This window comes from Nelumbo nucifera, chromosome 2 (genome assembly GCF_055504915.1).
Source record: "Nelumbo nucifera cultivar China Antique chromosome 2, China Antique-T2T, whole genome shotgun sequence".
Lineage (NCBI taxonomy): Eukaryota > Viridiplantae > Streptophyta > Magnoliopsida > Proteales > Nelumbonaceae > Nelumbo > Nelumbo nucifera.
Genome location: NC_142650.1, coordinates 66548686 through 66574490, shown reverse-complemented (window position 1 = coordinate 66574490; position 25805 = coordinate 66548686). Strand labels below are relative to the sequence as shown.

General features: G+C 40.7%; 1 protein-coding gene and 1 long non-coding RNA gene across 2 annotated transcripts; both read right to left on the bottom strand.

Annotated features, from left to right (window-relative positions):
• Positions 1 to 262: 262 nt before the first annotated feature.
• LOC148802299 (uncharacterized) lies at positions 263 to 1448 on the bottom strand. Its single transcript, XR_016082009.1, has 3 exons — positions 1110 to 1448; positions 880 to 944; positions 263 to 732 (listed from the first exon to the last, which is right to left on the bottom strand). It is a non-coding gene; the product is annotated as an uncharacterized LOC148802299 (long non-coding RNA).
• A 14628-nt stretch (positions 1449 to 16076) lies between these two features.
• Positions 16077 to 16742, bottom strand: LOC104601503 (uncharacterized). The gene has a single exon (XM_010264857.1). It carries the CDS (start codon positions 16740 to 16742, stop codon positions 16077 to 16079), a length of 666 nt encoding a protein of 221 aa, XP_010263159.1.
• Positions 16743 to 25805: the final 9063 nt, after the last annotated feature.

Below are 25805 nucleotides of genomic sequence, written 5' to 3'. Positions count from 1 at the left end.
TTTAGATTCTTTTACCAAATAATTATAAGAACAGCTTGCATAGGAATATGTTTAATGATGCTAGATATTTATACAGAATACATTTTAGGAAATAGCTAGCAACTATGATGGTGATATGTTTTTCTTTTCTTTTCTATTTTAATTAGACCAAGAGAACCAGGTTGGGATTGGATGCTCCATTTTAATTAAAATATGATAGCTCTTCCACCTCAAACTATTAAAACTATATATCCCACCGGAGGGAACGGGATGAGATGTTCCTATGTGAGGCGCCCTATGTAAGGAGCAGATCCGGTCTCCCACCGGAGACCCTTAAATATGCATGCATCCTTTCATCCACGTGGCTATAGATGGGTAAAAACTGTGCGCTCCAAATCAAACACCTTACTACTATAGATGGGTAAAAAAGAAAGAAAAATGTAACTAACTTCCGTTATAACATCAAAGTATCCCATAATAAAGAAAAAGAAAAAGATCTATCACATGTTTCTTTTCGTTCTGGTCGTGAGTTCACAAAACATTCTTTCAGTGCTTACAACTAGAGAGAGAGAGAGAGAGAGAGAGAGAGCTCATGGCTCATGGAGTCTGTGGCTTCTTAGGGCTGTCACCGTGATGGTGCAGAGGATCAGGACCGGAAGGAGCCCTCCTCAGATCCCAGCCAACTAGATTCCCACCACCATGAGAATCCAACGGCACAAAGCTCTTGAAGACCACCTTCGAACCATGAACAAGCTGGAAGACAAAACAGAGAAAAAAAAAAGATGTAAGTAACATATAAAAGCTTCGTTTAAGTAAAATAACAATGACAAAAAAAGCTCAGAGACATAAACAAAGCTTAGTCTGAACTCTGAGCTGCAGATTACAGTTACAAAATGAAACCTTTCTACTCTGAATCTCAGTTGAAGCTGGCTCTGCACGATAACACCCATACCCTCTATCACAATCTGCTTAAACCGCCACAAGAACAACAAACTAATCAATTTTGTTACCCTTCAAAAGATAGAACACAAACTTGTACATGAAGTAACAGAAAAAGAAAACAAAGCAAGAAATCTTTGACCAGAGAGCACAGATTTTATCGAAAGAAAGAAAAAGAAACTGTCACAGACCGGAAGCTTCTCCCATCACCGATATCGCAGCCATCACCAGAACAACATGGGCCACCACTACCACAAACCTGACCGCCATTGCCAACAAAATCTGTAACAGTAATACAGTATAAAGCTAGCTAGCAGAACAGAGAGAGAGAGAGAGAGCACAGAAGGGAGAAGAATGTATATCGAGAGATAGATAAGAGTACAGATTACAGAATGGATTCGGAGGGGAGGACCCAATTTAAAGGTTGGAAGAGAACTGAGTGAATGATTGCATAAGCAGCCGTTTCTGGCGAATGATTAAGACGGACGTCTCATCGGAGCCGGTGGCCGACGGCCATTGGAGGAGGGCCAGCTTGGGCAGTTCTTTTCCCCACCGTACGTCATCCTACGGCGCAGGCCTTTTCTCTTTGGGCGGCAGCAGTCACGCCACGTCATTTGACACGTGCCATGTCCAGCTGGTACGTGCATGTGATTCTCATATCTGGACCAAGGAGGCCGATACTGGGCGCGGGCGTGACGTCAGTGGGCCGTAGCCCAAGTTAGATTTGGTCTAGTGGTGGGCCCGCTTCCGTTGATACTTGATTGTGCAGGGTTTGGGTCTTGTCTAGGAGTCTTTCTGGGATTTTGCCTTTTTGGTGTAGAATGACGACAATACCCCTGGATCGTGACGACAGCAACGGCTTTTTTCTTGTTGTGACTTGTGACTGTGTGCGTAGTGAATACGAACTTACGAAGAATGCACAACGCTTTGTAATTTCTACTACTTTTGAGTAAAATTACAGAAAGAGCCCTGGTGGTTTATCAAAATGACGGATATGCTTTGTGAATTGGAGAGGGCTAATAATAATGGGAAAATGACTATAAAGATGTGGTTGACAAGAAAAGGATCCGGTTATCAATGATGTTTTCTTACTAGATTCGGGGTATGATGGTGAGCGCTTGACACAGCTTTTTGCCTTCTTGAAATCTGTGAATTGGTCACTTTGCATGCAAATCGGGTCATACCAATCCAGACCCGAACCGACCCGACAACCTAATCATAGATTTATAGAGGTCTGAAATCATAATCAGAATGGGTCATTTCGATCCTTACTGTTTGGTTGGGCGAAATCGAAATCTCATTCCCATTTCTAGTGGAATGGTATTTCTCACATTTGAAGGAATGGTCATTCCCTCCCCTTTTCTTAGGAATGAAATTCCATTCTAACTGATTCTAATTCTTATCTGAATCAAATAGACTATGGAGAGATTTTGATTCGAATTCTGATCATGAACCAAATGGACTATAAGATCGGTGATTCATCAACGAGTTGATTTTGCCCCAAATTTGTATATTTCCATCAACAGCCTTCCCTTGATAAAATTTATATATTTCACTGATACGCTCTAATGCAAAATCAAAATAATAGAAGCTCAGTAATATACAATTATTTGGATATCATAGATTTTTCCTAGTTAAACGGATAACCTTCAATTTTGTTGCTTTAACTAGAAGTATGAAGAATAAATTATCCCAACTTGTTCTACTGGGGAAAAAATTTTGAGGAATGATATCTAAAGTATATTGTGTTGCCAATGTGCTTGTTCAAAAAGTTGAGAATCCCATTTCTACAAATGACAACACAATTATTCTATGGATCTCCTTATATATAAGATAATATTTGATTCTTGCAAAGAAATTAGGGGCTTTGTTATATAAATTACAAACCCCATTTTGATTAAAAAAACTGATGGCTGCAGAATGATTAATTGATTATTGTTCACAGATTCATCCATATGTTGAAAAAGAAAAAGGATAAAATCAGGAATTATAGGTTAAAGGATGGCATATATTTCTTTATGCTAATGATGAAATAAAGTGGATTTTCATAATAGCTGTTCCTAAGGCTGCGTTTGGTTGCAGTGCAATTTTATTGCATTAGTACAAATTTATGAAAGTGCAAATGAAAAAAAATGCAAATTCTCGTTTAATTTTGTTTTGTGTTTTACTTTATTCTGTTTCATGTCTTATTTTATTTCATTTGTACTGCAATCAAATAAAATAAGATAAAATTTGAAACAAATATAGGTTAGAATTTACACTCAAATCATTTGCACTGCCATAGTTTTGCATCAATACAAATTTATTTGCATTGCAACCAAACACAGCCTAAGGCTCAATTTGTTTGCAAATTTCATTAGAAGTGGTGTAAATGCATGGAAGTGCAAATATTACACCAGTGTAAATGGCCTGAGTCATGATTACTTTATTTGTATGTGAGAAGCAAAATGAAATAATCCATTTTATATGGCAGAATTGAGGTAAGGTGAGAGTTGTTTGTTTGGGAGTGAGGTAGGAAGAAAAATGATAGGGTCCCCACATTATACAACATGGAATTGAGGTACCAAGAAGGTTTTGTAAATTTCACATCAATTTTTTGATGCAAAATTTACATTGATATAGAGTGCAAATGAGACAAAAAAGTATAAATTTAGTATTAGGGGTGGCCACGAGCCGAGCTTCTCGTGAAAATATTGGTTCGGTTTAGTTTCAACCAAGTTTTACAAGCTTGTTTATTAATCGAGCCGAGCTCGAGCCTAATAAAGCTCGACTTTGAGGCTTGTGAGCCGATCTCAAATAGCTAAATAATAATAATAATAATAATAATAAAAGGGTAAATTACAAAGACCCCTCTATACTTTGTTTTGCGACAAAGGCCCCCCTGTACTATGACTGTGAGACGAATACCCCCTTCCGTTAGTTTTCAATTGAAATCCGCCTTTGCAATATTTTTTAATCCCCATACTACCCTATTTCTCTTCTTCCCCTTCCCCTTTCTTCAATCGATCAGTCGTTGTTCAGATGGTCGGTGAATGAGGGAACCAACACAGGCTCGGCTAGGTCTTCGAATCAGAACATATTGAATGGGATTGATACCAGGACACGCCGAAGGAATAAGAGCAAGAACACCGCCACTAGCAATGCCAAACCTTGGTTCGATGATCTATGCATTTTGAGCTTGTCGGTATACATGCAAGTGATTTCCACTATGAAAGTTCGAGATATAAACTCGGAAATCATTGAGAGATCTTTGCTATCCTACGCAAAGAATCAATTCCAGGTCTGTCGCGTTCCAACAGGAAACCATCCTCGACATCCATTGCTTTCTGAGGCGCAGCAGAGAGAACTTCTTGAGACGACAATTACGGATCTGCCCCAGGAAAAGAGCTCGAGGTCACGCTCGGTATCATCTTCATATACTATGCCAAGGTTTCTGTTTGGGTTATTAAGGATGGCAAACATATTAAATGCCTGACGATTGTCGAGCTACTTTCCTTCTAATCTCACACACTTCACCACCACGCGAGCCATCAGCTCTACTGCCTCTGCCTCCGTCGGCTCCATCAACCCCACCCTATCATCCAATACCTCTGCCTCCCTCGACTTCATCAGCTTTCCTGCTTCAAATCTTCGGCACCGCATACTCCACCACGCTTGTTGGTGCTTCTTCTTTGTTGTCGTCCTTGAATATCGCCCTTCAACCTGTCAAGAGCTCCAGCAACACTACTCCTAACCCGCACACATCGCTCTTCGCTGTCAACACATTTAGGCTGTAATACTCCAGATCCATATACCCAACTGTCCCTGTTGCCTTCGTCGTCGTGTACTCCCCGTTGGGTTCTGGCCCCATTAACGACAACCCAAAATTTGACACCTTCGATCCGCCGGAGACAATGGGAGCCTTGAAGTAATCGTAGTTTCAAGTATTCCAGTTAGTTGCTGTTGTTGAAACAGCCTGGGCGTTAATGAAAGAGGAGAGAAAGGGGAAGGGGAGGAAGAGAGATCGGGATCGTGAGGTTAGGGAAGATAAACAGTGTTTTTCTGCTAATTATAATATGGGAATTAAAAAATATTGCAACGGTGGATTTCAATGGAAAGCTAGGAGAAGGGGTATTTTCTCACGGTCGAGTGGTCTTTGTCGCAAAACAAAGTACGGGGGATTCTTAGTCAAAAACCCCATAGTACAAGGGGGTCTTTGTAATTTACCATAATAATAATAATAATAATTATATATATAATAATTTTATTTTTATATATAATAATAACTAATTATTATAATTCTTAATTTTTAAATATCAAATAAAAATATTATATATATATATATATATTTATTTTTATAAAACATTTTTCTCAAGTCAAACTTGAGCCAAGGCAAAACGAACTCGAATAGCTATTCGTCTCGGCTCAGGTCAAATCCACCCCTATTTAGTATAAGATAAAGAGAAGCAAAATTGGACTGTGCAAAATTTGTATTAGATTCAGAGTTGCACTGCAAACAAACAGAGTCCAACAAAGAGAAGCAAAATTGGACTGTGCAAAATTTGTATTAGGTTCAGAATTGCACTGCAAACAAACAGAGTCCAAGTATTTAGCTTTCGATCATGATTTGTACCAAGTATTTGATTTTCTATTCTTTTGAATGGGGCTCTTGTTAAACTCTTTGGGTTTGTTCAAGAATCAGAAATGAATACAAAATATTCATACTCATTTTTCCAATAATGCATTGTTATCTTGGTTCTTCCTACTCAATTGCCCTCGTTTGTGTATATCCTAATATTTAAGAAAAGAATAATAATCACTACCACATTGATCAAAAAATAAAAATAAAAATCAAGTAAAAAGGAGCTACAACTCTCCAATACTAAGAGATTTTCACACAAAAAGCTTTAATTTAATTTTTAATTTTTCTACTCCGTACCATTTTCATCTAGAAAATGCAATATCAAATTTAGTTTATAGATAGCCAAAACAATTTTTATTGAAACTCAGAAATGCATTTGTAATTAATTAATTAATAATATTGTTAAAATTGATCATTTTTATGAGTTTAGACCTTTATTGTGCACAGTGCTCATATTGTACAAGAGACTTATATAAAATATAAGACCCATTAAAAATGATATAAACATTAAAAATTAATAAAAATTTAAAATGTAGAACCCATTTTATCATTTGTGTTGACCCATTTTCGAAAATAGTCTGATTCGTCTAGAAACCCGTAACATGTGATACATGACGTACAATAATAATAATAATAATAATAATAATAATAATAATAATAATAATTTGAAACCTAATAACTATAATTAATAAAAATTACTAAAGTTAATAAAAATAATAAAATTTAGCAACTTTTTATCTAGCAACTATTAAAAGTTAAGAAGTTAATAAAAATTAGTAATACATAAATTAAAAAACTAAGATACAATTTAATTTTGTTTAAATATAATTAATATTAATAAGATAATTAAAATTAACAATAAAAAGTAAAAAAATATGAGAAATAATAAAATAAACAATTTGCATCCATATAAAAATTATAAAATTAATTAAAATACTGTCATAAGACTCCTTCTATTTAGGGATGACCATTTATAACTTAGCCCAACATTGTGCTCAAACAAATATTTTCTTCTAAGCTAGGTCTAGCTTAGATCTACACCATCCCACACATAATGCAATCAATAGGGCTGTAAAATTAATAAAAAATATTAAATTTTAGCAACTTCTATCTAGCAACTATTAAATATTAAGAAATAATAAAAATTAGTATTATTAATAAAAAGTAACATCGTTTATATCTTAGCCTAACCCGATTAAATCTATAAATTCTTATGCTCAAGCAACTATTTTCTTTTGAGTTAGGTCTAAATCAAATATGCACCAAGCCCACACATAATGTAGGTAGTAGGATTGTAAATGAATTTGATTCAAATCAAATTCAACTACATCCACATCAACATCCGGTTACGAAAATTTTAAATCTGCATCCACATCTAATTATTATTATGTTGGATTTTGAATTTTAAAATATAAATGCATATATTTATAATTACACAACCTCTGTCAAATTAGATTTGGATTAATCGGATTCGAAATCGAATTGGGAATTGAACTCTTGGAGTCCAATGATGTCCCTAGTGGATAGGGCCCAACCTAAGCAATCTCTAATAAGCTCAACTTAAAAGTTATATGCATATATGATAAATATTATTAATATTTAGATAACAATTTATAATATATATATATACTAGACTAGAATTAAATAAAAATTTTAATTTGTAAAAAAACCATAGTTTTATAATTAACGCAAGCAAACTTGTGGGCCCACACAAATATTATTACACTTGAGGAAACCTTGAAAACTATTTATACACTACCAAAATTTTCATTTGGCTACATAATGGGGGTAGCCCATCCTTCATAGCTCCTTTGCCTTCAATCTAATATGGTTAAAAACCCCCAAAAATAATACATGCATGGTTTGCACTCCAATTACAAATGTTATGATGCATGCAACTTGGGTGAGTTGGGTTAGGATAAGGATCAATCCAAATCTAATCAAGGTCTTAAATCTTAAGTTTGGGTTTAGATTAATTTAATTATGACTAAAAAAATAACTATAGATTAATTTAATTATGACTATAGCATAGTTTTATATATTTATTGATCTTCAAGTATTTAAATATTTAGGTGATATTTACAAAAAAAAATTGAAGCATTTAATCATTAATAACATAAAATAAAACACTAACAAATAATATGAAAAATAATTATTTTATTAAGTAATTAGCAATAATTTATTATTATTTTTTAAAAACGTTAATATAACTAATCCAAATTACTAAATTACAAAATTAGTAAAATATTTTTATAATAAATTACTAAAATAAAGATTATAAATTATAATTATAATAAATTATTAGTAAAATATTTTTATTTTTATAATAAATTATAACAATAATTTAATTATAAGTTTTAATTATTTCACTTTTTTTAATGTATTCCATGATTGCACATGTCCCCGCTAATATATATACAAAAGGTGGAGAGAAATCAAGATTTTACCAATTTTAAAAACACCAACATCTCTAAGCACATGAAGAAGAAAAAAGTACTGGCAGTTAGTATCCGTATAAAATAGCATAATCCAGAAGATACTGCAGCTTGCTTGACAGAGAAAATCTGATCGTACTGTGTCTACGGTAAGATTAGGTATCTGCTCTCTCATCCTTGGTCTATTCATCATTTTCAAGTATTATATATTATAATAACTAAAAGGGCACACCACCATGTGAAAAGACACAAACTCTCTCGACAGGACGAGTAAAATCCAAGGAATTTAATTTAGTCTAGTGCCGCTGTAAATCTTTCGTTACTTGCTTGAGCAAAACCTGCTGAGCCTGGATTTCAGCTCGATTTGCCAAGGTCCATTTGATAGAGGCTCAAATGGCTTAACGACTTATTATTTTGTCTTTGTGAGTAAAAAGTCATTTAGGATTATAAAAATCCACTTTAAAGTAGCATATTATCACATAACGTATATAAACTTTTATATGATATACAATTTTAGGTCCTTTTCTTCTAAGTCATGTTTGAGAGTGTTCATGTTAAAAACAGTGTTTATTAAATAAATAATTACTTAAAAACAAGTGTTTATTAATTTATATTTGGCACCCAATTTTTCAAGTGTTTATTTTAAAATAAACACTTATTTTATATTTGGCGTTTGGTAGTAGTCTTTTTCTCTAATAAGTACTTAAATAAGTATTTGTGACTATTTTGTCCTTCATTTTCTTTCAAATTTTCAAAATATACCCTTTGAAAGCATTTTTAAGAAAGTATTTTTATGAAAGCACTTTTACAAAAGTTTATGTGAAAGCACTTTTACGAAAGTACTTCTATAAAGTGCTTTCATAAAAGTACTTTCATAAAAGTGCTTTTACAGAAGTGCTTTTGTAAAATGCTTTCATAAAAGTACTTTCTTAAGTGTTTTCGTAAAAGTATTTTTATAAAAGTGCTTTCATAAAAGTACTTTTATAAAATTCAACTAGGGATAATTTTATAAGTGGTATTTTAAAATTCAGTTAGGGATAATTTTGCAAGAAAAAATTGAATAAGTGCTTATTGTATAAGCACTTGAGAATTTGGGCTTAAAAAATAAGCTCTTATTTTTAACATAAGGACTTATTTCGAGCTTATTTCCCAAATACCAATAAGTGTTTAATGGCCCAAATAAGCACTTATTTTAAATAAGCACTCATTTTTAAGAACTCCCAAATATGGCCTAAATCGATGCCCCCCTCCAACACCTGAACTCTAAAAAATTCAAACGATCACCAGAAATAATCTCATTTTGATTCTAACTCCTATTTCCTTCTAAAGCAAAAAGGTCGGGAAATAGGCAATTCCAATTCCAATCCCAATTCTAAGGGATTTTGATTCTGATTCCAACCACAAACCAAATGAACCCTTATATCTTATATGGTGCCCTCAAATATTCTTAGGGACTAAATTGCCCTTTTTGTACATTTTTTTAACATGTTAGTAGTTACATATTCAATTTATAAGACATTTAACCAAATAAAATGAGATTGAAAGTGAGAATAGATTGAAGATAATGAAATTCTTTTGATATTTGGTCATCATAAATAGTGGGGCGGTGTTGATAATATAAAAATTGGGGCATTATTGGTAATATTTTTTAATGCAAAATAAACATTGCATTAAGAATGTGATTCCAAAAGTAACGAGGTAAATTTACTCTTCAAGTTTCAAGGGTAAATTCTGCATGGTTTGGCCGATGGTAACGAGGTAAATTTACTCTTCAAGTTTCGAGAGTTATCCAAAGAACCTGAGGCTTCAGAAGAGGTTGACCGAAGCCGAGGGCAGCAAACCGAGGCGAGGACTATGTTAACCGAAGACTATGGTAGCCGAGGACTACTGGCCAAGGCGAGGTCCCTGGTGACCTGAGGCACTGCAAGGCAGAAAGTGTCAGAGGCCTCGGGGTGGATACCCGAGGCGGAGGCTCCGACGCTCAAGTTAGTACGAGGTGTGAAGCTGGGGAGAATGCGAGAGTGCTCCTGGAGAAAGTCCTCGAATGCACCAGATCTCCTAGAATTAATGCTTGGTAGGTAATGTGCGTGCAAGAAGTAAATGAGTGAGTAAATGTTGGAGTTACTCTGTTCCAGCACCTTTTCAGGGGCAGTTACCTCTTATTTATACTCGAGCGTGCTGGTGGTAGGTAGAGATGAGCGCCTCGGATGAGAGCCGTACGAGGTCAGATTGCGGGCCCCGACGGTATGCCAGATAGTTAAGTGATTGGCTCCGTACGAAGGCAGCAGGGCTCTCGCCTACTGTGGCTGACGTTAACAAGCGTTAGTGGGCTGGACCAAGCTAACCCACATCTATATATATATATATATATATAATTATAGAAAATAATATATATAATAAACATATTATAATTCTAAATTTTTTAAATATCAAATAAAAAATATTTTTTATTTATAATTTTTTATTTTTATAAAACATTTTTTCTCAAATTGAACTCGAGATGAGCCGAGCCGAGCTCAAGCTTACGAGTTTTTGACTCGAGCCAAGCTCAAGCTCAAGGTTCTAGCTCGAACCGAGCTCGAGCTCGAGCTCAAGCCTCATACTATTTGGCTCAGCTCGGCTCAAATCCACCCGTAGGTAGAACGTCCATGTAGTGGGTCTATAGCATTGAAGAACGTGTTTTGCAAGACAGGTAGAACGTCCTTGACGATTGATATGGACAATTGAGACTAAATGCAGACGAGATTATTAACTTCTACAGTCCACAATGATGCACCATGGAGGAGAAGAATTCTCCAAAAGAAGCTTGACTATTGATTGAGTATCGCCTTCCAAGATGATCCGGTTGAGGACCAACTCAAATGCAAAATGGGCGCCATAGAAAGCAAGGGCTTCAACCATAATGGATGGACCTCTGAGTCCAGTGGAATGGATCTAACAATAATGAAGTGGCCATTGTAGTCACGAATATAATCCCCACGCCTACACATGATTCAGATGTAGCGCCATCAACATTGACTTTCACAAAATCAGGACTTGGAGGAAACCAACGGAGCCTTGAGACGATTGGAGGGCTATTGTGTTGGTTATTTAGGAGGTGTTTGGAAAGAAGAGGCCTGCCGGAGATGCACCGAGGGAGGAGCCCCCGCAGAAGTTTGCCAACACAGATAGGCAGGACGAGGAGGTGGTGCAGAGGTCTACGCTAGGGGATCACCCGTTTGGGCTTTCGTCAGCCCTCCCATCAGTACAGGGCGCCTCCAAGAGGGGGACTCCATCCACGACAAGGGGGTCAGCCAAGAGCTGGTCAGCGGGTCCATTCTGTCGAGGGATCGCTACCGCCTTCTGCAAAGCAACCCCAAGGCTATCTACGACGAGGGCCTGTACCACTTGGCTGAGGTAAGACATTCTTCAATGCTTCACCATGTGTATGGTCATTTTATTTGTTTTTTGTTTTCGCTGATCGATTTTGTGGCAAGCCTGTCTACACTTCGCCGGCTTGGGGGACCGAACAAGGCTGGCCATGGGCCGTGTCGACAAGGCCGAGAAGGAGAAGAAGGACACGGAGGAGAAGCTCCAGAAGGTAACCACCGCCGCTGAGGAGAAGCACCAGAAGTTTCACAAGGCGCTTCTGGATGAACAATCGCTTCAAAGTCCAGTTGCAGGAGGCACGGAAAGGGCTCTCCAAAGAGCAAGTGGAGCGGGTAAGGCTGGAGAGCATTGTCACGGAGGCGGAGAGACGAGCTGCTGAGGCCGAGAAGAGGGTTGCCGAAGCCCTAGCTTCGGCGGAGAACTCAAAGAAGGCAGTGGCTGAGGCAGTGGAGACATACAAGAAGTCTTCTGACTACCTGGACGCGTTGGCGGAGTACGCTTCATCATCTTACCTCGACGGCATAGAGTACACTAAGAAGGCACTCCTACTAGTACTGCCAGATTTTGATGTCGAGGGATTGCAAGTGATCCCCGACACTCATGCTGAAGATGTCGTTCTCCCTCCGGCCCATGACGAGACGCAGGCATAAACTTCCCCCCTTGTCACCGAACTCACTGGGAGGTTCTCATGGACCAGGCCTTGCACCAGGACCCCTAAACGATGATTGGTACTCAGGCGGGGCTCCTCCTTTCTTATTTTGTTCTGTTGATGTAATAGTTCTGTTGTCTTTTTGTTTTTGTTTTCTGTTTTTTTGGAGTGCAATACAAAATTTTGTAAAGGCTGTACAAGATCAAAATTGAATAGTGAATGAAGCCATTTTTTGTGTACACTTTGTTTTGTGTATGTTGTTTGCACGCTCATCTTGGCTTGTCTGGATATTGGAAGTCGAGGCGGAGTCATACACTCGAGGTGGAGCTCGCTTGGCCTCCAAATCCTGTGCTATCTTAGGTGAGGCCGAAGAGACCTGACACTTTGGCCGAGGTCCGGGGCCGAAGTATGTCGCCGAGGTACTTGGGTGGATGAAGAGCTACGACAGAACACTGTCGGGGTGCAGCTCCCCTAACTCGTTCTTACCAAGTGATCTCTCGAGGGAGGCCAAGGCGTCCCACCAGCGAAGCTGAGGGCTCTGCCTCGTTGTTTTCTTTGCGCTAAATGTAGATAGCCGAGGGAGTCACCAGACTCCGGGGTGATAAGGTGACGAGGTGAAGTGAAGAGGAACTTTGCTTCATTCATTCATTACTTTTATCAAAAGGTTACATTCATCTGTAGTACATTCGGAGGTTCTTCGAGTTCCACGTCCGAGGGATGGGTCTTCCATCTAAGTTTTCCAGTCGAAATGTCCAGTAGGGTCCTTCCCAGTTGGGGCCCAACTTCCCTACTCCAGCTTCAGGAACCATGACCTTCTTGAGGACAAGGTCTCCCTCTCTGTAGTGTCTTTCTTTCACTATAGAGTTGTAGTAGCGGGCCACTCGCTACTGATAGGCACTCATCCTTATCTATGCTTGCTCTCGGGCTTCTACCAACAGATCTAAGTTTGCTCTGAGTGCCTCTTCATTCCCGTCCTCAGTATAAACTTGGACCCAAAGTGTTGGTTGGCCAATCTCTGCTGGGATTACTGCTTTCGTGCGGTAGGTCAAGCCGAAGGGAGTTTCTCCCGTCGTTGTCCGAGGTGTGGTTCGGTACGCATAGAGGACGCTGGGTAGTTCGTCGGCCCATAGGCTTTTAGCTCTATCCAACCTCGTCTTTAGCTCGTCTAGGATGGTCTTGTTTGTGACCTCGGCCAAGTCGTTAGTTTGGGGGTACCCCATCGAGGTGTACTGTTGCCTAATGCCGATGGAGGTGCACCATTCTCGGAATTTAACATCATTGAACTGCTTTCCATTGTTCATGACCAGCATGTGGGGGAGGCCGAAGTGGCAAACGATGTTCTTCCTAAAGAAGCTCTGAATTGCCCGCGCAGTGATAGTGGCTAGGGGTTCAGCTTTTACCCATTTAATGAAGTAATCCACAACAACAACGAGGTACTTTCTGCCTCTCGTAGCCTAAGGGAAGGGGTCGAGGAGATCCATCCCCCACTTGGCAAAGGGCTAGGGGCTGCTGAGGGCCGAGAGAGTAGTCGCTGGTTGATGGCAGAGGTTGGCATGTCTCTAACATTGCTCACATTTCCGCACCAGCTCAGCCGCATCCTTGTGAAGCGTTGGCCAAAAGTACCCTTGCCTTAGAGTTTTCTAGGCTAGGGTTCGGCCGTCGAGATGATTGTCGTAGATGCCTTCGTGAATTTCATAGAGTACATTCTTGCCCTCCTCCCTACGGAGGCATCAGAGGTAAGGCATGGTGAAGGACCTCCTATACAACTTTCCTTCTAGCAAAGACGGGTCGGCTTTCTATTGGGTAGCCTTTCTGTTAGTAGGAAGTCGATAATGGGGTCCATCCAAGACGGCTCGGCTTCCATGGGTAGGATTTGGATCTCCTCTATAGAGGGCCGCATCCGAGGTGCTCGCCAATTTGGAGAGGGCATTGTTTCTAGAGTTCTCGGTTCGCGGGACTTGCTGTAGAGAGAAGCATTCGAAGTAGCGGGCTAACTCTTGAACTTTGGCGAGGTACTTAGCCATGCTTTGTTCCCTAGCCTCATACTCATCGTTGACTTGGTTCACCACCAGTTGTGAGTCACTGAGGACTTCAACGTGCTTGGAGCCGAGGTCTCGGGCAAGCTGCAACCCTGCCAAGAGGGCTTCGTACTCGACTTCGTTGTTGAAAGTGGGGAACTCGAATCTCAGCGCATACTCTATGACGTTGTTGTCGGGAGTGAGGAGAGTGAGGCCCGCTCCACTTCCTTTGGCGTTGAATGAACCACCAACAAAATGTCTCCACACGGGGGAACCTCCTCGGCCGGTTATGCTTCCTCTGGCTCTTCTTCGCGAGGCCTGCCGAGGGGCCTGCTAAAAGTGCTTTCTGCTACGAAGTTAGCTAGGGCTTGTGCTTTGATCGCGGGCCTCGACTGGTACTATATGTTAAACTCTGACAATTCTATTGCCCACTTAATTAGGCATCCCAAAGTCCCTGCCTTGGCGAGGACGGTCCTAAGGGGCTGATTTGTCAAGACTACTATGGAGTGGGCTTGGAAATACGACCTGAGCTTTCTGGCTGAGGTGACGAGGGCGTAAGCTAGCTTTTCCATTTCGGGGTACTGGGTCTTAGCGCCGCTGAGGACCTTGCTGACATAGTATACCGGCCTCTGAACTTCGTCATCTTTCACCAGGATCGAGTTGACGGCCTCGTCCCCGGTTGACAGGTACAAATATAGGGTTTCTCCTAACATAGGTCGTGCGAAGAGCGGGAGTGAGGTGAGGTACAGTTTGAGCTCGTCAAAGGCACGCTGACATTCCTCTGTCCAATGGAAATCTTTCAGCTTCTTGATGGTGCGAAAGAAGGGAAGGCAGCGGTCTACCAATTTCGACATGAAGTGGGTGAGGGCGGCTATTCTGCCGGTGAGCATCTAAGTCTCCTTCACTGACCTAGGGAGTGTCATGTCTAGTATGGCCTGTACCTTGCTTGTGCTGGCCACGATGCTCCTTTGAGTGACGACAAAGCCTAAGAATTTCCCCAAGGTAACCCCGAAGGCACACTTGCTCGAATTGAGCTTCATGTTGAACTTACGCAGAGTATCAAAGGTCTCGGCCAAGTCTAAGGTGTGCGCTTTGGCCTTCAGGCTCTTCACCACCATGTCGTCTATGTAGGCTTCGGCATTACTCCCCATCTGATTCTTGAAAATCTTGTTAACAAGGCACTGGTAAGTGGCCCCTGCATTCTCGAGGCCGAATGGCATCAGTTTATAGAAATACGTTCCATGCTCGGTGATGAAAGATGTCTTCTCCTCGTCTTTGGGGTGCATCTGGTTCTGGTTATACCCAAAGAAGGCATCCATGAAGCTGAGTAGTTCATACCCTACAGTGGCGTCAACGAGGTGGTCTATCCTCGGCAAAGGAAAATTGCCTTTCGGGCAGGCTCGGTTAAGGTCTGTGAAGTCGATACAGATCCGTCATTTCCCATTAGCTTTCCTTACCAAAACCACATTAGATAGCCAGTTAGGGTAATGTACCTCACGGATGAAGCCGGCGTCGAGTAGTTTGTCAATTTCCTCTCCTATAGCTTTCCATCGCTCCGGTGCAAAGTTCCTCTTCTTTTGCCGAACTGGCTCAGAGCTCGGGTCCACGCTCAGCTTGTGAGTAATGACCGAAGGGTCAATTCCGGGCATGTTAGCAGCGGACCAAGCAAAGACGTCGGCGTTAGTTCTGAGGAAACTTACCAGTTTAGATAGGCGTTCAGGGGGGAGGTTGGACCCGATGCGGACTGTCCTCTCTGGGGCTGACTCATCTAGGGGAACCGAGACAAGGCCCTCGGCTGGTTAGCCTCGGCTCGCTAGTTCTTCCCAGGGGTCAAGGCCCTCCAATGATAAGGCCTTCTTATTTTTTCCTTTTAGCGCCGCCACGTAGCATTGGCGGGCGATCTTTTGGTTCCCACGGACGACTACAACGTCGTGCTCGATGGGAAACTTAAGGGCCAGGTGATAAGAAGGCATGGCTGCCCCTAGTGCATGAAGGGTTGGTCTTCCCATTATTGCATTGTAGGAAGAGGCAACCCTCACCACTAGGAACTCATGCATCCAAGTCACCTAGTGTGGCATTGTCCCCACCGTGATGGGCAGGGTAATCTTTCCTTCCGGCCTGGTGACGGTGTCAGAGAAGCCAACGAGAGAAGCGTCAACTGGCTGGAGCCTCCTTGGCGTGAGCTTCATTCTCTCGTAGGTGTCATAGAAAATGATGCCGGCTGACGAGCCGCTATTCACTAAAATCTTCTTCACCATGAAATTGGAAATGATGGTTGTGACCACGAGGGCATCATCGTGGGGGACAATAACCCCCTTTAGGTCCTCGTCAATGAAGACGAGGGCATGTGAACATCTCGGCCTCTGTGGAGTGTCCAGGTATTTCTGCTTCTTCGGGGTAGGCTCCTGGATGTTGAGATGCCTGGCATAGGCTTTTTGAGCCAAAGCCGAGGCTCCACCCGAGGCCATGCCCCCGGCAATGACGTCGATGACGCCTGCCCCTTGCTGGTGCTGCAACTGTTGGGATGACAAGGCACCAGCCTCTCCTCCGACGAACTGCTTGAGGTGTCCTCGGTGAATGAGGGACTCTATTTCATTCTTCAAATCGTGGCAGTCCTCGGTGTCGTGTCCGGTGCCACGGTGGTACTTGCAGTACTTTGTAGGGTTCCCCCTCTTGGGGTTCCGCTTCAACTTCGTTGGCCACTTCACGAACTTCTCTTTTCCTATCTGCATCAGAATCTGGGTGATGGTGGAGTTGAGTGGCGTGTAGTCCTTGTAGGCCAGGGTGGCGGGTTTCTAGGCCTTCTTGAGGAATTCGAGTTTGGTCTTTGACGGGGTCTTGGCAACTGAGCACTTGAGAGCTGAGCCAGGGCGGAGTCTGTTGATGGCCACATGCATGGAGACCATAGGGTCGAGGTCTCGAACTTCGAGCTCTTCTTTCTTGAAGCGATTGATGTAAGACCGCAAGATTTCACCTGGCTCCTGTTTGAGCGACATCAGAGAGACCACGCTGATTGCTAATGAAGCGGGCAAGGAACATGGTTGTAAATTGCTCCCACGAGTTGATTACTTGAGGAGGAAGACTAGAGAACCAACGACGAGCGGCTCCCCTGAAGGTAGCCTGGAAGGTCCGGCACGTCAAGGTGTCGGAATAGCCATATAGTATCATGAGCGCTCTGAAATCCTCCAAGTGGTCATCGGGATCAGTGCTTCCATCGTACGTCTCCAGTGTGGGAGCCTTGAAGTGTGGGGGGAGAGGCTTCGAGATGATTTCCTAGGTGAATGCATCCATGCGACCGACGGAACTGCCGTGACTGGTTGAGGCGTCGGCTCGACTCTCCTTAACCTGGCAGAGCTCGTCCTTGATGGCCCCAATCTCGGCTCACAACTTGGCGATCCCTAGGTCGGCATGGGCATGAGCCCTGCTCTTGTCTTCGCAGACCCGCAAATACTCCGAGGCAAGGTCGCGTGCTCCTCTGCGGGCGCAACGATCATTCAGCATGTCCCTGAGGTCTGAGACAGGAGGTGGAGTGGGATGGCGTCAGCTCTCGCCTCGGGAGCGAACTCCAGGGTGGCCGAACTGCTTGCCATCATTTTGGGGGACCTCCCTACGACGGCGGTGGTGCTGCTCTGAAGATTGATGACTGTCTTCAGGTTGAGCGGGCGCACTCTTTCTTTGGCTCGGAGGATAGACATTCCTTCGAGGTGAGTCCGGGAGGCGGTTATTGCCTGAATCTGATGGGTTGGCCAGCAAATTGCAGTGGCCGAGGGTCGGTATCTCGATGTTCTCATGTTGACCTTGATCCTCCGACACCCCAATGGGGCGGTCGCCTTGAGAGGGACCTCCTGCTCGGGGGCAGGCTTCTTCCATTTGTTGGGTGAGGCAGTCCAAACGATCAAGAACGGCCTAAAATTGTTCGTAGGTAATTAGGTTTGGGGTGTTCCTAGCTCTCCTCACCATGGCTTCCGAGTTTACAGGGATTTTGGATGATCTTAGAGTGTTATTATTGTTTATCCTCAAGTTGGGGTCGTCTTAGCAACGGATTCCCACAGACGGCGCCAATTGTTGCCGCATGGGTTGGCCGAGGGAAAAGAGGTAAATTTACTCTTCAAGTTTCGAAAGTTATCCGAGGAACCTGAGGCTTCGAAAGAGGTTGACCGAAGCCGAGGACATCAAACTGAGGCGAGGACTATGATAACCGAAGACTATGGTAGCCGAGGACTATGATAACCGAAGACTATGGTAGCCGAGGACTATTGGTCGAGGCGAGGTCCCTAGTGACCAGAGGCACTGCAAGACAGAGAGTGTCAGAGGCCTTAGGGTGGATACCTAAGGCGGAGGCTCCGACGCTCAAGTTAGTACGAGGTGTGAAGTTGGGGAGAATGTGAGAGTGCTCCTGGAGAAAGTCATCGGATGCACCAGATCTCCTAGAATTAATGCTTGGCAGGTAATGTGCGTGCAAAAAGTAAATGAGTGAGTAAATGTTGGAGTTACTCTGTTCTAGCCCCTTTTCAGGGGTAGTTACCTCTTATTTATACTCGGGCATGCTAGTGGTAGGTAGAGATGAGCACCTCGGATGAGAGCCGTACGAGGTCAGACTGCAAGCCCTGGCGGTGCGCCAGATAGTTAAGTGATTGGCTCCGTATGAAGGCAGCAGGGCTCTCACCTATTGTGGCTGACATTAGCAGGCGTTAGTGGGATGGGCCTTCTAGCCCTATGTGGGCTAGGCCAAGCTAACCCACATCTATATATATATATTATAATTTTTAATTTTAAATATTAAATAAAAAATATTTTTTATATATAATTTTTTATTTTTATAAAACATTTTTTCTCAAATCGAACTCGAGCCTTGTATTTCCTAGGCGAGCCGAGCTCGAGCCTCATACTATTTGGCACAACTTGGCTCAAATCCACCCATAGGCTGAACGTCCATGTAGTAGGTCTATAGCATTGAAGAGAATGTTTTGCAAGATGGTGCGCAGGACTATTTCCTTGACGATTGATATGGACAATTGAGACTAAATCCTGACGAGATAAATAGCTTCTACAATGTGTTAATGCACCATGGAGGAGAAGAATTCTCCAAAAGAAGCTTGACTATTGATTGAGTATTGTCTTCCAAGATGATCCGGTTGGGGACCAACTCAAATGCAAAATGGGCGCCATAGAAAGCAAGGGCTTCAACCAAGTGGACCTGGGTCCATTGGAATGGATCTAGCAACAATGAAGTGGCCATTGAGGTCACGAATGATAATCCCCACACCTACACATAATTCAGATGTAGCGCCATCAACATTGACTTTTACAAAATCTGGACTTGGAGGAAACCAACGGAGCCTTGAGACGATTGGAGGGCTATTGGGCTGGTTATTTAGGAGGCATTTGGCAAGTCTTTTTAGGAAGATCCTCCAAAAACTCAAGACCTCAAAAGACTGATAAACTTTCACAAGTAGATCTTCAAAGACCAAAGACTGTTTGGTAACAATTTTTTTAAAGATCTTTTCAAAAACTAGAAAGACTGTTTGGCAAGCATACATGTTGGTCCCTCTTATATACATGTTAAATGTTATGTATAGGACTAAGTAACACATTCAAACATGCAAATATTACTTGTGGGTCCCACTTAAACATTTACCTACACAATATTAAAATGGGCTCCACTCATGTATTTCCCTATATAAGATGATAATGTAATCCCTATTTATACATTGATCTTTGTCAATGCCATTTACGCAATAGGTTCTACAGTCTATTAAGATCGTTGCCAAGAAGAGCTTGTGCAAGTTCTGGATCAGTCTATAAGTTGCATAAACACCAGTTACAACAAAGACTAGTAAATCACAACAACAATAAGGTTCAAGAAAACCAATGACAACTATGATACCCCTGGTAGGACTAAAGGATTTTGGGCAGTATTAGCATTGGATATGAATATGATACCCCTTCCATTTCTGGTGTGACAAGAACCCAAGAGTTAAAATAGCCAAGAACCCAAACCATAAGAGTTTTGTATGATGTCTTTTTATTTTTGAAAATTTCTCTTGTTCCTCTCTTTGCAAATGTCTCATACAATTGTATGACCTATACAAGCCTACTGACCATAGAATACCTATTCAAGAACAAGTCTCTAGTTCCTTGTGACTTAGGAGTTAGAACTAATAGAGCTTCCATGAAATTCAACTTGACCTCTTGAACAAGTTTCAAAGGGAGATGACAGAAAGTTAAGGCAAAGTTCTTAAGGAACTTCACAAATTTTGTTAAGAACTTTCCCTCAACTTTACGTATCTTCCTTGTGAGTGTCACATATCTTAGACCAACTTTATTCCTGTGGTTGCAATTCATGTTAATTGAGATGGATCTATTTCTGATTTAGTTCATTAGGTTACAAATGGTCCTAATGCAAGATATTGAATGGCCATTAGAATCAACATTAATTAGAAAATGTTAAGGCAAAGGAAAATGGCTATATATACCACTGTTTTCAAAACTGGACTGGAAAAATCGGGAACCGGTCCATTTTCCTCCAAAATCGCTTTTTCCCTTGGTCAGCAAACCGTTGAACTAGCCGGTTAACCGTTCGAACGGTTTTGACCGTTTTCCAATTTTTTAAATTTTTTTTATTTTTTTTTGTCAGAACAGGCTAGCCGTTTGGGTCGAACGGTTGGACCGTTCAAACCAATAACCGGACCCCTGACCGGTTCGATCACCGATTCATTTTTAAAAACCATGATATATACTCTCCTAAGGCCATTATGAAATACAATTTTTACAGTTATCTTCTCATTCTTAAAAATGTAAGAGACTCTTACATTTACAAGTTAAGAATTTTATCTCTTGTTTAAAATGATACCATCTTTTTTTTTAATTCCAGAAACTAATCAACTGTTAATCGAATATCTGTTGCATCCAAATTCAGATTCATTTCTATGCAAATTGAACTTCACTGAAATTCAACTTATTATTATTTTAAAATTTAAATCCTATTAGAGCATTGAAGATCCCCTATTCTAGTCCAAACCCTACAGTCTAGCAAGATAGATGCTGCTATAGTTAGTGGATGATAATCATTTATGAGTGTAAATATTTAACTGGTAAATTTAATTCAAAACTGATGTATAACAGAAATCCCATGGCAACTTCTTTTTAATGCTAATAGGTAAGTTAATGCATACTATATGACAACAAAGGCTAACAGTTCAGATCTTTCAACAAGTTGATTAAAGCTTTTTTTTTTTTTTTTTTGGTTTACTTTGTACCCGACCTCTCATTTGGTCAACCTAAGGGTTTTTTTCTATTCCAGGAAAGCTAATTAGAGTTTCTAAAATACAACACAAGGAAACAAATTCTCAATTAAGTTAAAACATCAGTCAGAATCCAATGAAACTTGATAAACATGGAGGTAGAATGTATCTAGCTGCCAATATTTGTGTCTTACACCCTCCTAGATTTCCTCTCCTAAGCAATCCTTGACAGGAAAGGGAATAAATTGTGTGGAGTAACCCAAATTACAAAGTTCTAGGGAAACCAACTTATAGTAAATAACATGAAAGAAAGCATTACCACCCCATAGGCCATTAAAGAATGAATAGATTCCTACAGTCGACCTAAGGGCTTTCAAAAAACAATTTATTATTTACAACCAAAAGTTACAACCCAACAACTCATCTAGGAAAAAATAATTTGTTGTGACTAAATTAGGATACATAAACTATTCATTATTTACATTAAGACCATTAGTTTTTCTCTGCACTAATTACACCCATATCCAATACCTATGTATTATCATTTGGATCCACCTAACATTCAATCCTAAAGTCAATTAAATAGTTCATAGTTGGCCTGTGATTGATTATTATGGGAGAATCCTATAGCTGTTGTAATGGGTGATTTTAACTCTTAATCATCTAATCAGTAATTTCATTCCTAGTCAATGTTAAGATTGATGCAGTTGATCACCTTCATATCCACCTTTAAAGGGTAAGCTGCTCAATTCAATCACCAAAGTATGTTGACTGCAAAAGAATGTTGTACCTTGTATTAATCCCTGCTTTCAGACTTTGAAAACTTTCTAAAATTCCTTAGGTTGATTTGTAACTTGATTTTACAATGCTAGCACAAATATATAGGAAATTGGAAGCTGGCTTGGTTTGAAGGCTAAAGGTTCTTGGGATTGAAGTCATTTAGATATTCAGGTGGTCAATTAGATAAGAGAAAATTTGCTACTTAGGAATCATTTTTTTGGTTATGCTATATATATTGGTACTATCACCAGTTAGATGAATCCATTCACTAATCATTGCATACGATGAATGGTTCCTGGAATGCAATACTTACCCTGTTCTACTGAAAGGTATCACTACATAATGGTTGATTATACATTTAAAATCCTAACATTAACAAATGTGAACCCTAACCATTAGGATCTATTTGAGCATGGAGAGATGTGCATTTAAATCCCTAATGCATCAATGGAATTTGAAAAAAAAAATGAGAAGTGGCGATTGATTATATCTGAACACGGTGAAGAATGGAGAGTATGGATGGAAAAGGAGAACAAGGTGAAGAATCTGAACGGTGAACAATGATGTGAAGAGAAGGAAGAAGTTAAGGAAGAAAAGGAGAACATACCTGCTATGCTTCTTAGTCAAGTCAGTGGGCAGAGTTTCTCTCAGTCAAATGAGGGGGGTTTCTATCGACCCCTTTCAAAAATTTTTCTAGATAGATATATCGGGAAGTTGAAAGCCCGAATAGACCATAAGCTTCAGTGCTTCACTCGTAGCTTTTTAGACATGGACCATTTTGAGCTTTTACGGTATTTTTTAGGTCCTGTCTTTTGGTCTATCGGGCTTTCATGAGCCAAACAAGAAAAGACCAATTTTGGTCTATTGATTTCTAAAAGCTCACTAGATCTTCCAAAAAGACTTGTCAAACAAGGCCTTAATTTGAGGTCATTGAGTGTGGATTCATTCAACAGATGGTTGATAAGAGCATGCGCCCGTGTGATCACTGCAGTGGGGTTAAAAGCTTGCCGGTCAAACACCAGTCGGTTATGGGAAATCCAAATTTTCCACATGATTACCACTCCTTGGAGGGCTGTAAGATTTGCAACTTCATCAGTAGCATCTAAATTGAGCTAGGATGCAAACCACTTTGCACAAGAGTGGTTAGGGAAAAAATCAGTTCTAATGTTGATGGAGAAACAAACCAAATTAGTCTTGTGTGGTGGCAATAGAAGAGAATATGTTCAATTGATTCCTCAAAATTATGGCAAAGTGGGCAAGCACGATCCACCTACACATGATGATTTGCAGGAATAGCTCTAGTAGGAAGAATGCTTTGGAAGAATTTCCAAAGAAAGAGGATAATGCTGGGTGGTAGAAGTTTGAATCTCCAAAGGCGTTTTCAATTAAAGTTTTCATCCCCAGTATTGGCATTTGATGGGCCCGGAGCATCTTGAAGGAGGAGCAGTAGACTTGAAGTTGTAGTGAAGTTTCCATGTGGAGTCTTTGTCCAAACAAGTTGATCAGAAATCAATGTACCAGGTTGGGGGAGTTTGATTTTAAGGGTGGAATTTGTTCTGTGTCAAAGAGATTCCTTACTGCATTCTCATTCTTTTGATATTTACTTCTAATGATATAGGATAGCATGTGTTGTTTGGAACCCATGCGTCAAAGAGAGCAGAAATATCCCAGCCAATTGCCCACTAACCACAGGCAGCCTCTACGAAGAAGGCCAGGTCCCGATATATAGCTTAACATGGCATCCCAAGTTCTTGAAGCATTAATTACCATTAGGCTTCCAATCCCAGAAGATTTCTGATGAAGATATTTACTTCTGAGAACAGAGGCCCAGAGAGAGCATGGGTTCTTACAAAAGTGCCAACAAAGCTTAGTAACCAAACCTTTATTTCTCATCTCTTCTGCATTTACAAGTCCGAGTAGTCCACCATGGTCTTTAGGAATAAGCATTGACTCCCACATTTTCAAGATTTTTTTTGTTTCCATTTTGCCTATGCCACCAAAAATCCCTACAGATGTTGTTGGTTTGAGTACAAATAGATTTTAGGAGAATAAATGATTGCATATGGTAGAGGGGAGTGGCTTCTAAGGTGGTCTTTATTAATAGTGTACGCCCACTTGGGATAACGAGTTGGCCTTCCAAGTCTAGAGTTTTGCTTTAATTTTTTCGATGATAAATTTCCAATCCTGTGAGGGGGCTCTCTCAAGGAAGATAGGACCACCAAGATATCTGTCTGAACTTCGAAGGAAGGAAACACCAAGAGAGGAAGCAATTTTCGCTCTAGTTCTTCGGTGATAGTGCTTGGGCTGAACCAAATTTGATAGTTGATTTCTTGCCCGGACCAGTGGCAGAATTGCTCTAATTGAGATTTGAGGCAATTAATTTCTGTGGAGGTGCATTTGCTAGACAAGAGGACATCATCTGCAAAAATGAAGATGGTTAATACGAATTCCAGAATTTCCAAGTTTAATACCCTTTAGCTCCCCATTATTCAAATTAGATGAGAGGATATGTGAGAGAACTTCAGTACAAAGGTTAAAAAGGTAAGGGGAGAGTGGACATCCCTCTCTAAGACCCCACATGGGTGAGAATGATTCCCCTACATGGCCATTCAGCATTATCGATATGATGGTATTGGTAACGCAGCCCATGATTAAGTTGCAAAAAATATCTGAGAAAAGATCACATCTCCACCCCACAACGCCCCACGGCACATTCCTTGCCATGTATTGGGAATATCTCCCAATGATGACATCATCGAGACTGATACTATCATCCGGAGATATTTATAATACACGGCAGGGATGTGCTGTAGGGCGGAGAAAGAACCCGAGAGAAGAAAGGTCACTCAATTTTGTCGTAAGCCTTGCTAAGGTCAAGTTTAACATAAAATAACCATCTCTGCCTTTCTTTCTTTTGATGGTGTGAAGGACTTCCCGACAAATAATCGTATTGTTAGAAATATGCCTGCCGGGAGTGAAAGCACTTCTGAAATGGTGAGATTAAATCAGGAGAAAAACATTTAAGTCCATTGGTTATAATTTTGGCAATGATTTTATAACTGACATTAATTAGATCAATTGGTCTAAAATCTTTTGCTTCCTCCACCTTGTCGTGTTTTGGAATTAAGCACAGAAAGGTTTGATTAATCTCACCAAATTTTTTTTTTTGGGTCAATAAAATAATTCTAGATAGAGGATACCACATTAAGTTGCATTGAAGCCAACATAAACTTAGGCATGAACACCATCAGGTCCGGGAGCTTTATGAGCACTGATATTAAAAACTGTATTACGAATTTCAGTTACATCTGGGATTCTACAAAGCAAGTCATTAGTTTGAGATGTGACGCATTGGGTGAGACCTACAAAATCATTGAGTTCTAGATTAGAAGAAGAAAATAGATTTTTAAAGTAAGTTGTGAGAGTATTGTGAATTAAAGACGGGGAGGAGGTCTAAGTGCCATTGTTGTCTTTTAGCCAGTGGATGGTGTTTATTGGATGCCACAATGTGATAGTAGCGAGTATTACGATCTCCCTCGAGGTTCCAGCTAACCCAGGCCTGTTGTTTCCAATAGGCTTCTTCTCTCTCTAACCAATTTTCTAATTCAGAACCGATCTTCATCTCAAACACTATATCTTCCAAATCTGGGTTCAACAGCTGCAAATTGTAAAGCTGGGTTTCAAGACTCCGGCATAATTGGTAATTGAGTTCAAGGATTCGGTATATTTTGTATAGGAGTGCTGATATCATTGTGCATTTGTTATCAAGTG